The sequence below is a fragment of the Eublepharis macularius genome, chromosome 2 (genome assembly GCF_028583425.1).
Source record: "Eublepharis macularius isolate TG4126 chromosome 2, MPM_Emac_v1.0, whole genome shotgun sequence".
NCBI classification, from domain to species: Eukaryota; Metazoa; Chordata; class Lepidosauria; order Squamata; family Eublepharidae; genus Eublepharis; species Eublepharis macularius.
In genome coordinates this window covers 25,173,521-25,186,688 of record NC_072791.1, presented here as the reverse complement: position 1 = coordinate 25,186,688, position 13,168 = coordinate 25,173,521, and the positions used below count along the sequence as shown (strand labels likewise).

Here is a 13,168-nt window from a genome sequence, read left to right as displayed (position 1 = left end):
GTTCAGAGCTCTGCTATCATTAGCTCCTGTGTTGCTGGGCTACATTTCTGTGCTCTAGTTGAAGGTGCCTTTAAAGAAATCCATGCAAGAACATTGAAACATCAGTCTGCCTATTATTTCTTTCTACAGGAGACTTTATCAGTAAAGTGGAAAACTGCTCTGGGGATGGGAGGAGGGAATCTTGATGTCAAAAGTAGGAATTCCAGCCAATCAGTGAGTTGCAGAATTGAAGTCGACGAATCTGAAGAAATGAGTTTTTCAGAGAATACCTTTTCATCTTTAAGATGAAGGAGCAATTAATGGGATTATCTTGTGCCTTTGACAGCTAATCACAAGAATTGTTTAATTACGGGTACTCAACTCTGAAATAAGTCTCAGTTTGATCAGTGATATTGGCAACTAAACAAGTTTAGAACAGAAAATAATGGCTGGCTGGTGCTTACATCTGCTCTGGTTCATTTTGTAATGGAGCACCAGCCTTCTTTCCCCAAAGCTGTATCTTCCTCATAGAAGATCCATGAGTCAAAATCCTGACTGGTTGTCAGGTTTGTTTCCAGCTCCATATATCCAAGACTCCTCTGTATCAGCATCTCATTGCTTTTCCTTCCACATGAACTTTTCTCTCCCCTCAACTAACAAAACAAAGGTGTTCTAAGGACTTCTGTTTAATATTAACCATCTGAACCCTTCCAAATACTAATTAGTTAAGGCAGGATGATGGAACCCCTCCTCCCACCAGGTGACTGAATAATTAGACTCTGAGGGCCAAACTACACGTGACAAATGACACAGATTGGACACTTGTCAGCTTCCCTCAAGTTTTGATGGGAAATGTAGGCAGCTTGGTGGAATGTTGGACAAGTGACAGTTGAAAAGTCCATTGAACAGCAATTGGAGAGCCAAGTTGCAAGACTAGAATGCCTACATTTCCCATCAAAACTTGAGGGAAGCTGACAAGTGTCCAACCTGTGTCATTTGTCACTTGTAGCTTGGCTCTCAAATTCAGTCCAGAACTCTTGACATGGGGAGGTTGTCTTAGATCCCCCTGAAAGCCGCATCTTCTCCAAATGCTTAGCTGCAGGTGAATAATACCTGGTTTTATTATTTTTTGTATGTGAACGTGAACTGACCTATGCTTTTTCTTTAGGAGTGTCTGATGTTACAGCAGTTCCCAAAGGACCCATTTGTGTATGGTCATCTGTATAATATATTTGATGTGAGGTAGGTTAATTTAAAGCTAGGTTATACATGGTGTGTGGGATTTTTTAAAAAAAAATAATGATTGACTAAAGTTGTCAGTTTTCAGGAAAAAATTGTGTTTCCTGATACTATTGAGCAGATACCTGTCATCGTACTATGTTATGATAAACATTAAAAAATCAATCCAGAGAAAAAGACAAATCTTCATACTTTATTGCCTGTGTCTATTACATACAAAATAATATATTTACCAGAGCATAAAAGCAATATATTCAACACAAGATTCTTGACCATAAATAGAGCATCAACGCACTAATTAAAACAGTTCACCCCCACAGTATTTACTGGCCTGTATCCAACCGTGCAATTCCTACCATGGAACAGCATTTCCATTTGCAGAAGAGGGGTATCGATTTCTCCCTAATTCTCAGCTTTCACTGCAGATCCTCACTTTGCCCTGTATGCTATTCCTGAGCATTTCCTGATTTCTAGTGATAAAATTTGGGGACTCGGGGTGACAGCAGGAGGGAGAAATCAAACAGATGTATTCCATGAAGTCTGTGAGTAGCTGGATAGCACTTTCAATGCAGTTCTGGTGATTCTCCATTATGATTACAACTTCATTTTCAAGAATAAATTCATTGGGTGCCAATGAAGCACAAGAGACTTCAATTTTACAAGGACAAGTGGGTTGTACACAATAGTACTGTCATGCCTCAGGTAGGGTGAGCCACCGTATGCTGCCACCACTCTGAGATTTAGGGCCCCTTGGGAAGGCCCAGAGTACCTTCTCAACCCTTCTGACCTCCGTAGCTTGGCCAATAAACAGACGTGAGGACCCAGCAGAGTAACAACAAACAAAATAGTTTATTTACAAGGAGGTCAGTTAATCAAACAACAAACAAACAAGGTGCATTAGCAACAATGGATGGGAGAAAGCAAAATAAACAAAAGGCCCTAGCGCGACTGAACTCACTGTCCCTCTGTCTGCCAGACCTGTCTTCTCACCCTATCCCTAGCAGAAACCTCCTCTGGCCTGCTCCCTAGGAGAAAGAAAAAGGGTTTTTTCCTCCCAGACTTATATAGCACCAGCCCCCTGTGTTCTGATTGGCCAAAAAGGGCAACAAAATGGCCCAGGGGCTCCTGGGAATCGTAGGAATCTATTTCACCAGATGGTAGAAAGCACCAATTTCAAAATGCTGGGTGCCTTATTCCTTGTATTAAGTGACAAATCTGTCTAAAATGTTTAAAACCTATTTGTTTGTTTATTAAAAGTTAGCAGGCAGTGCAGTCTTAAGCCTTCCTTCGCAGATGTTGTATGCCTGCCTGTGTAACCTCCGTGCTACTTGTCCTCTCTCTAAGGGCTTCATGAGTAAGCCGCACTGGTGGGCGAGGTGTTGTGAGGAGCACATGCTCCCCAGTTCCCCTGGCAACTCTGGCAGCATCCACCAATTGCCAGGCAGCTGCTGTTGACAGCCCCATGAGTGGCACAAAAAAGGCGCTGCCAATCTGTGCGCTGCGATCACCTCTGCCTGTCTCCCCTCCAGAGAGTGTGTGTTCAGGGCACAAAGAACCCTTGATCGCAAGGGTGTTTGCTTCTTCTCCCCATATAGTGTCATCTGCAAATTTAATGAGTAATCCCTTCACACTCTCATCCAGATCATTTATAAAAATATTGAAAAGCAACTGAGCCCAGAGTTAAAGCCTGTGGCACTCCATTGGACACCTCCCTCCAGTCTGATGTGGTGCCATTGACAACTACTCTTTGGGTATGGTTGTCCAGCGAGTTTCCTATCCATCTAATCATCCTAGAGTCCAGTCCACATTAAGTTCCATATTTCAGGTACCTGGAAAGAGAAGACCCTGTCTTTCATCTGTACCCATCATCTTTCAGAAAGTAGGGGTGCATAGGGCCTCTGTTACAGCTCTTCTGGATAATGCTTATTTTAATAGCTTGTCGTTTATATTGATAATTTACTATTTTTGTTATAAGCTTCTTTGAGCAGGACTCTGGAGTAGCGAGCATAGAAATCTCCTAAATGAATTAATAAAATTTGTCTCCAGTCTGTGGTTTACAAACTCACTTAACCATGGTTCCAAATCACAATTTAGACATGAGTATAAACCATGGTTTACCCAGTTCATACCTCATGGCAAACTGAGGTTAGAGGAAATGGAGAAACCAGCACCTAAGTGGGAAGGAGGGAGCTTCAGATATGTTCCCGCTCATCCATCATTCAGAGGATCAGAAGATGGTGCCTTTAGTGATACTATTTTTTCTGTACTTCTTTCCAGATTTTTTGGGAAGGGCTTGGTAACAGATCCTGACTATAACCACTGGCACAAGCAGCGGAAGATTATGGATCCAGCTTTCAGCCGAACGTGAGACACCCTCCCCTCCGCAAAAAACTTTGCTTCAAGTAGACCGATTTTCCTTCTTTTCTCGATTTCAGTCTGAAATAGCAAATTTAAATCCTGAATAAGTCTAGTTAGAAGTTTATCCTGCTCAGCAGCAAGGGAAATCAGCAGAGAGGGACTCCCTCTGGGTGCAGTACTGACACAGTGTGGATAAACAGGCCACGAAAGAGATCCGGGAGCAGGGCTACAAGGACCATTGCCGTACTGATAGAGACACAGGTGTCAGGGTGATGGACCCCAGATGTCTCATGGGAAGTGGCCAAAGAGAATTATTTATTTAATTTATACCACACCTTTCTCCCCAGTGGAAACCCAAAGTAGCTTACTTCACTCTCCTCCATTTTATCTTCACAAAACCCTGTGAGGTTGGTTAAGCTGAGTGTGTAACTGGCTCAAAGTCACCTGCCAAGTTTCCATGGCAGAGTGGGGATTCACAGCTGGGTCTCAGATCTCCCAGAGGAGATATTAGGAAAGACCTTTCTCTGCCAGAGCAGACAAGACTGAGAGCAAAGCTACAAGTGACTCTCTTCACGTGGAGAACACTAGATTTTTCTCACAAGGTTAGCTGGGAAGTGAAGTCCAAGTGGTCCTTACCCTCTCTGTTAGAATTGCTGCCTGAAGAGCCACAAGAGGGCTTCTTTTGGGGGTGGGCAACTGCTGCTTTCTCCCAGGGCATCCTGTGGGCTGCCTGCTCTGGGGGAGCTGCTCTGGAAGTGGTAGTGTCAGTGAAGTTTCAGCCACAGTGACAGCGGAAGAATCTGCAGCAGATCCTTCCACTGTCACTCCGGTTGAAGCTTCACTGATGCGGCCACTTTCTCCAGAGCAGCTCCTCAGGAGCAGGCAGCCCTCAGGATGCCCTGGGAGAAAGTTGCAACTGCCCACCCCCAAACAAAGCCCTCTTGTAGCTCTTCAGGCAGAGATTCTAACAGAGAGGGGAAGGACCACTTGGACTTCACTTCCCAGCTAACCTTGCGAGAAAAATCTAATGTTCTCCACATGAAGAAAGTAACTTGTAGTCACGCTCTGAGCTAGATAAGCCTGTGGGTCTGATGCAGTATAAAGCATCTTGATATGGTTTCTTGTCTCTAGAATAACTAAGCTGGGGTACTCTCTCTTAGGCCACACCGGTACTTTAACTGCCTTTGTTCGCAGCATTGCACAATCAGAAGGGCTTGGATGATATTTTCAATGAGAATGGCAGTAAGGGTGCCAGCTAGCCAGGGGGGGGGAAAAACTCCTGTTCTCTTAATACAGGTTTAATGTGCAGAAAAATGCAGTTGCGGCTTTTCATGGCATGGAACTAGAATAACTGATTATCATTGCAGATCAAACTGATATGAAAGAGACAGAGGAACTTATTGGCAATCCTAAACTGGAACAGTTCCAGGTAGAAGGTTTGAATGAGATGTAAACTCATGAAGCTGCCTTATATTGAGTCAGACCTTTTGTCCATCAAGGCCAGAATTGTCTACTTGGACTGGCAGGGTTTCAGATAAAGATCTACATCAGCAGTCAACTGGAGATGCCAGGGACTGAACCCTTGGTCCTTCTGTATATAAAGCAGATACTCTACCACTGATCCAATGCCCCTCTTGTGCAGTGGTCAGTTTTGTTGTTCATGTGCATTCCCTATAAAGTGCATTCGTTTTTTGTTAACGTCAAAAGAGGAGAAGACATGAAGGGAACCAGACCTCTCTGATATCCTTCTACACAAATGCTTTTTATCCTACCCCAGATCCAATATCAGAAGTGCTGGGAGATTCGTGGCTAGAGTAGCATACCATGGGGAGGTAAAGTGGCAGCTGAGGAAAGATTTAGTTTGTAAAGGGGCACATACATAGTAAACAAGGGTGGTTTTCACCCACACAGCTATTTTTTGCCTTGAGATGCTAGAAAGAGGGGACTAAACTCCCACTTCCTTCCACGCTTTCAAGATTAGCCAAGGATCTATCGAGGATGATACTGTAGGAACAGCATATATGGTGTGATAATTAGAATAGATGGGGGGAAATGGAAAAGGGGGGAGGCAGTGCTGCTACTGAGACAACCTCAGACACAAAAATCTTAGCGTTTCCTTCCATGTGAAACTTCTGACTGTCTCAATGTGTTACTAGAAACATGCTTTGAGGGGTAGTGCCTTGTGGGGGCACCCTCCCACTTTCAAGAGGTCATGAAGATCTATTGGATTCACCCTGTTTTCTCACATAAGGCAATCTTGTCTTGCCCCAAAACTGCTTCTTCAGTGATTATTTTTTAAATTCTCCAGATACTTAATTGACTTCATGGGAACCTTCAATGACAAAGCAGAAGAATTGATGAAGGTGTTGGAAGAGAAAGCTGATGGAGAGACAGAAGTTGATATGATGAACCTACTGAAACGCGTGACTCTTGACATCATTGCAAAGGTACTAAATGGATGAAGTTTTGGTCATAATAAGTGAAACTGAGGGTCCATGTAGCATAATGATGGAACCGCTGCCAAGCGTATTGTAAAAGTAGTGTAAACAGAGACAGTGGCCCAGAAATTTGAGCTGTGGTCTTCTACCATATGCTGCTCAAGCAGAATTCCCCAACTTGGTGCCTGTGTGTACCATGGCACCTGCTGACATCTTGCCTAGCACCCACTAAGTGTTTTTAGAAAGTGAGTGGGGCCAAGTGGGACTTTTGTCCAGCAGGGCTTCTGATTGGCTGCTTTAAAAGATTGCTTTAGCAACAGCTACTACCACAGCACAAGAATCTCCACTGCATTACTGTGCATGTATGCAAGAAAATATTTTTAAACAGTATCTTAATTTAAAAAGCATCCTGTTAAACAGAGGGCCTGTCTGAAATGTTGAAAGAGTTATTATTAAAGTTATGCATAACCTCCCTCCCTGGCATTTTGTAGTTGGCTTCACCTCCTCTGGCAGCCATTTTGACGTTGTGCCCGCCAACCTGTGTCAGAATTTTAGAAGTGACTAGAGGCTCAAAAAGGTTGGGGGCCCCTAAGTAACATATTAATTGATGGGAGGGCGACTTGTAAAGAAGCCATCACTGGAAGCCATTTGAAGACCCTCTTCCAAAAAATGATGAAGGTTAAATTCTCTCTTGCCATTTGTCTATGGAATTTTAAATTTGCAGAAACCCAGGTGATTCAACATCCTGTGTAATATAAAATTTGCACAGATAATTAAATAGAACAAACCCTGTAGTGAGATAAATTTATATAAGCCTGCCCCCGCCCAGGTATTCAGGCCTTTGACTAATCCTTTCATTTTTCTCAATATGATCAGGTGGCTTTTGGCTTAGAAATGAACACTCTATATGATGACCTGGCGCCTTTCCCACATGCTATGAATATGGTCGCTCAAGGAATCGTTGACCAGCGCAAACCTTTATTCAAGGCCAGTGAAGTCTTTTTCCTCCTTATGAATTCTCTCCCTTCGTACCCTCCCTATTACTAGCCACACACAAAAAAAGACAGGCAAAGGGAGGGGACAGATTCAATTGGCTCAGTAACCCCCCCCCCCCGAGCCATGGCTCTAAACCAAGTCAAGAGCCTATACAGCTGGTATTTCTCTTTTTAAAAATAATACACTGAAGAGAGCCGTTCATGTCTAGTTTGGCCCTCAGTCTGAGGCGTTTGTACTCCTATCTGTATGCTTACTTTCCTCCAAGTCACTAACCCAGGCAGTAATGTTGAGCCAGTGTTCTCTTAAAGTACATCACTCCTAACTGGGAACACATGGTCTGGATTTTTAATCTGGGTTTAGAGCAGACACTGATCCCACACCTGTTTTCAGGCTGATGAGTGCAGCATTGCTAGATGGTGTGCAGCAACCATTTTGTTAAAATTCTAGGCTTAGAATCTGAAATTAAATAAAAGCAAGGGTGATAATGTGTGGGGTATGTAGAAGGGTTGGCAAAACTATCTTAAAAAACAGAAGATGGGAAGAGCCAAAGGAATTAAGAATCAGAAGACCTGTGAACAGAGAGATACTTCTTGCAGGAGTCCGTTAATAGGTTCATGTTGACCAATTCCCAACGCAATGCAAACTGAGACTAATAAATTCATGAAATTTCTTCTTGACTTTTCAGCCAAATTATTCTTCAAGGCAGCTTACAAAAATAAATAATACAGTTGTAAACAACCTCCCTAATATTATTAAAACAGCAATTATAAATTACTAAATACAGCAATTGTAAATTAAAATACTGCAAATCATAAAGACAACAGTTAAGGCCACATACATTACTGTTTTTAAAAAGTATGCCCTGCTTTTCTCCCTTGTGGGGATGCATAGGCAGCTTATGACATTGTTCTCCCCTCCTCCACTCTGTTGTCACAACTCTATGGGGTAGGTTAGTGTGATGGGTCAAAGGTCACATGGTGAACTTCCATGGCTGAGTGGGGATTTCAGCCTGGTTGTCCCATGTCTAAGAGCCGAAACAGATGTGACGAAATACCTAGGTTCAACTCGTGTTCTCTTACCGCAAGGTTTGTCAGGAAGTGTAGACGTCCTTGCAGCTTAAAGTTTAGCATTTACAGAGCAGCAGGGAGGGAAGTGCAGGCATGGGGCGCCTTTCCTCACACTCTCAAGGTGCATCGTGGCATTTTCCCCTCACCCGGCCTGGCCCTGCAGAGCGACGCCTGGCTGCACCAGGAGAGCCGAGAGGAAAGGCGCTGAGAGCATCTTCCCCCCTCACTCACCTGGCGCCTGCCCAAAGCCACAGGGCCCAGAGTTGCATAGCCCAGCGTGCTCTGCCTTTACCCCAATCGCACAGACTGTTGCTCCACCCACCCCTTGCCCAACCCCCGCAGAGTGACAGCAAGCTATGCAGCTCCAAGCCGCGTGGCTTCAGGTGGGGGCCAGGCGAGGGGGGGGAGATGCAGCAATGCTCTAGCCGCCTTTCCTCCTGCTCTCCCCGTGCAGCCTGGCGTCGCTTTGTGGGGGCTGGGTGAGGGCATCGCTGCATCTTCCCCCTCGCTCACCTGGCCCCCGCCTGAAGCCACACGGCTCGGAGCTGCATAAACTTTAACCTGCACGGACACCTACACTTCCCGACAAACCTTGAGGTAAGAGAACACTAGTTGAACCGGTATCTCTTCACGTCTGTTTCGGCTAACTCTAACCACTGTGCAGCACTGGCTATCATGAGCTGGAATTATGCCTTGAGAAGGTTGTTTTGTAATGCATATGCCACTTATGTGTGGTTGTCAACTCTATGTCTGGAATTTGCTGTGGATATTTCCCAGGGAAGGGCAAGTATGAGGAGGTGAGCAAGCTCAGTGCAGATCTGATGCTATAAAAGCCTGCCCTCTGAAGCGACCGTTTCCCCCAGGGGAACTGATCTCTGTAGTCTGAGGATCAACTGTAATTCTGGGAGAAATCCAGGCCCTATCTGGAGGCTGGCAACCATACACCAGAGGCTAGATAACATTGCATAGCACAAGAATGGATTGAACAGTTTTGAACTTGTGCAATTTTTTACTTGGAACTCGCAGACTTTAAAACCAAGAGAGTGTATTCATCAACTCGTGTCAGCTAAGGCATAACTAAAATCTGTCTAAAGTGATCTTACATATCTCCCTTAAGAACAATGTGCTTTGCAGGATCAGGGGAAGGTCCAGATAATCCAGTCTTGTTTGTAAGATGCCCAACAGCTAGCTAGCAAGTGCTAGCTATTCCTGCAGAAATGAACAAGTGATCCAGGCAGATTACCTTCTGCCTACCCCTTCCTTGATAGGAAGCATATGGCATCCATCTCACCATCTGTCGCTCCATGTTTCATTTTATGCCACTGTGCTCATGATAACACTCATTATCTGTTTAGTACATGCCGGGCAACAGAAAAGTAGTGACAGAGATTAGAGAAAGTTTGAGGTTGTTACGTCGCACCGGAAAGGAGTGTATCGAGCAGAGGCGCAAGGCCATACGGAACGGAGAGGAGACCCCTTTGGATATTCTCACTCAGATCTTGAAGAATGCAGGTAGGAGAACTCCCGTGGAAAGAAACCAATAATTATTTTGTGGGTCTTCCCTGAGGATAACATGAGAACCAGAGGAAGAAATGGAGCTAACTGCTAGTTAGCTGAGAAACACCTTGCTGGGTTTGCTTTCCCCTCTGCACTCAGGTGTTTAAGTCCCGGGCATGGCCAGAGGTGAAAGCCCTTGGGCATGAGCCTAAGGGTGAAAACTGAAGGGCACTTGTCCTTCAGCTCTCAGCACGAAGGTTGGAGCCTAGAACTCGACAGGGCTCCCCGCCCACCATATTGTTACCCACTTTGGGTTCCCACTGGGGAGAAAATCAGGATACAAATATACTAAATAAATAAATAAGCAACTTCTTCTAACTGTGAGATGTGAAATTAGGTCTATACATTTTGGAAAATATTCTTGCCTATAAGAGCAGGTTCGCAATCCAACGCCAAAAATGACGAAAATTTCAACCCGTTCTAACTAAGAAGCAGAGAAGAAATTCAGTTGGGCCAGTAGTTTTCTAGCTGGTTGGCCACTTTAGCTCCTCCTCCTCTATGGCGACTTCAAGGAAAAGCAAAATAATCAAATTTTCTTGTTTGTTTGTTTATTTTATTGGACTTCTTTTCCGCCCTCCCCACAAGTGGGCTCAGGGCTGATCACACCATTTAAAACACAATACATAATTTAATACAGTTCCATAAAAACACATAAAAGCATTATAAAATCATACAGTTTGATACAAAAATTACAATAGATAGCTTCGCCTGGTGGCTATCTATTAATTAATGCTTAGTTTTAAAAACGCGCACAAGGTGGTGGACAGATATGATGAGGAGGTTTAACTCATTCACCTCCTCCTCCTACTTGGCAGATCCTCTTTTTGATCGCAGATGTTTGCTCTCTTGGCGAAAAAACCACGCAGAACATGTAAGTCTAGATGTAAATAAATGACAGAAATAGCTATCTATTGCCTATTGTTTATTAAAATAACTTTGAAATTGACTGTACTGACTGTACAGCGTAATTCGCCTTGAGTCTCAGTGAGAAAGGCAGACTAACCAACTTAAGAACTTAACTAGTTTCTCTGCTGGCTCCCGGCATACGTTGGCTTTAGTCTTTTTTTTTTATTGTCCCATATTCATGTATCTCTTTTATTAATTTTGGTGGAGCTTCTTTTTTTATTGTATATTTTTTGTGCATTTCCTTCAAAACATCCTTATTCCCGTACATATATACCCATTGCCCTCCAACCCCTCTCCATAAGTTCATATACAGTTTCTATATCTTCGGCAGAAGTCCCTTGTAAGAATCATTCTTCTGTTTATCTTGTTTCTTCACATCCAGATAAGAGGAGTTAGTCTCTGAGTCCTCTCCTTCTTCTATTCCTCCTTGATTCTCCTTCCTCTTCCTCCTCACTTAATTCATCGCCGAAGATATTGTATCCTATAGCCGGGGAGGGTTGAGAGTTTTAGTGTATTTTGGATGACTATTTCCCATTCAAGTTATTCATCTGCATTTCCATACCCTTATCCCTCCTGCCCTCCCTTTAGCTACTCATCCTTTCTAGCCAGGGGCACAAGCTTAGGAGCTTCCACCGAACGTCCTGTTGTTGACCCTCCATGACCCATTTTAAATATAAATGCCATTTTTCCTTAATCTTTCCTATTCTTAATTCCCATGACTCATCCTGATTAATTATGGCTATAACGTCTGATTGAATGTATTCAAATAAATAATCCTGCCAGTTTAGTTCCATCCACTTAGTTTTGTCTTTCCAACCAAATGCTATTACTGCTTTACCGGCTAGCACCATTGCTTTAAATAAGTCCTGTCCTTCTTTTCTGATATCTTTATGATCTAAAGTACTACCTAACATCAATTCTAGGTCTATCTTTGGTCTTATTGCGAAGAACTTATAAAGTTGCTCTGTTACCTTCTCCCAAAAAGCTTTAACTTCTGCACACTCCCACCACATATGAGAGTACCATCCTTTCCCGTTTCTGCAGTGCCAACAGTTTGAACTTAGTCTTGAGGACATATTAGCTAATATAGCCGGGGTTCTATACCACTTCGTGTAGAATTTCAATTCCAGCTCTCTGAATTTATGCACTTTTATCTCCTGTATACCTTTTATAAGTCTGTCAACCCTTCTATCCGCTAGACTAATTTCTACGCTCCACTTCCCCTGAAGGAGGGTTCTTGTCCGATCTTTATCAGACATCATCCTTCTATATATCTTGCCTGCTAATCCTCTTTTTGTGTTTATCATCACCTTTAATAACTCCTCCATTGGTTCCCCCGCCGTCAGAGTCCTGTTTTCGATTATCTTTTTAAGTCTATTATGTAAACCTATTAGCTTCAACCAATATTGCCTTCCTATTTCATCATGTAATGTTTGTAATGGTTTAAGTGACTGCCCACATAGTATATCTTGCAATCTAGTGTACCCTTTCTGTTTAAGTAATCTCCACCATTTCTCATCTTCCTCCTCCTCATCCAATGCCTCTAATAATACTTGTTTAGATACTCCCTTTAACCATTTCGGTTGCCATTTCCTCCAAATCATTAATGCTGTTTTTCTCAGTCCCGGTTCTAACATACTGTATTTAGACTTTCCTCCTGTAAATACTCCAAATCTTCCAACCCCATTATTTGCCTCATTCTCGATTCTAACCCATTTTTGTTCAACTTCCTCGCACGTGGCCTGGGGAAGCTGCTTCCAGGCAGGCCTAAGGCCCAGCAGCACCTCTGAAAGATCTGCTGGGGCGAGGGAGGGAAACTTGGCTAGGAGAAACCATACAGTGGTACGAAGGGATGAATTGATGTTAACACTTCAACTCTGTACTAGATTTCTGCTGATTTAAATCTTTGCAGATTTGCATCTATGTACCCTGTTGTTTATTAAAATGTCTTTGAAATTGACTGTACTGACTGTACAGTGTAATCTGTCTTGAGAAAGGCAGACTATAAATAACATAACTAACCAACTTAAGAACATAACTAGTTTCTCTGCTGGCTCCCGGCATACATTTACTTTAGTCTTCAGTCTGGGCCTGGTAAGAAGCTTTTCTAGCAGGACAGGGAAATCTTGGGAACATCTCAGCGAGCTGTGAAGGAACTAGTCTGAGCTCCTGTTTTCCCCTCCTGTTACAGATATTTCAGCCAGGGAGTGGCCCATGGGCTCTTGGCACTTGATCAATGGCTTACCTCTAGTGGCCTTAAATAAGTTAAGCCAGTAGGTTCACGAATCGTTTAGGATGAGGTTATTATGCTGGGGGCGGGGGGGGGGGGTTCTGTTGTGTTTTGTAAGCAGCTTTAGGTTCCCATGGGAGAGAAAACAATAGTAAAATTCTTAAGTGTCTTTGAACGATGCCCACCCCTGACAAGTAGGGGTGTGCACTGAGAAGATTTTCGTTATAATTTCTGATCCAGATTTCAGGGATGAAATATTTACCATTATTGTTTATTTCTGGGTAGGTTATTACCTGTCCAGAAGTAAACTCCATGTTTTTTCCCCTTCACAACTGTTATTGTCAATGGGAAATTTATTCAAAGGTCTGGAAAGCTGTTTATAAAGATAATGGCACCAA

At 43.3% G+C, this 13,168-nt stretch overlaps 1 protein-coding gene across 1 annotated transcript in view; it reads left to right on the top strand.

Moving 5' to 3' along the window:
* LOC129324066 (cholesterol 24-hydroxylase-like) overlaps positions 1–13,168 on the top strand; it is a 54,923-nt gene that overhangs the window by 20,113 nt on the left and 21,642 nt on the right. Inside the window, exons 4-8 of the mRNA XM_054971053.1 lie at positions 1,148–1,221; positions 3,496–3,582; positions 5,885–6,023; positions 6,891–7,001; positions 9,433–9,589. Of these exons, the coding sequence (XP_054827028.1) occupies positions 1,148–1,221; positions 3,496–3,582; positions 5,885–6,023; positions 6,891–7,001; positions 9,433–9,589 (568 nt within the window). The remainder of the gene's footprint in view (positions 1–1,147; positions 1,222–3,495; positions 3,583–5,884; positions 6,024–6,890; positions 7,002–9,432; positions 9,590–13,168) is intronic.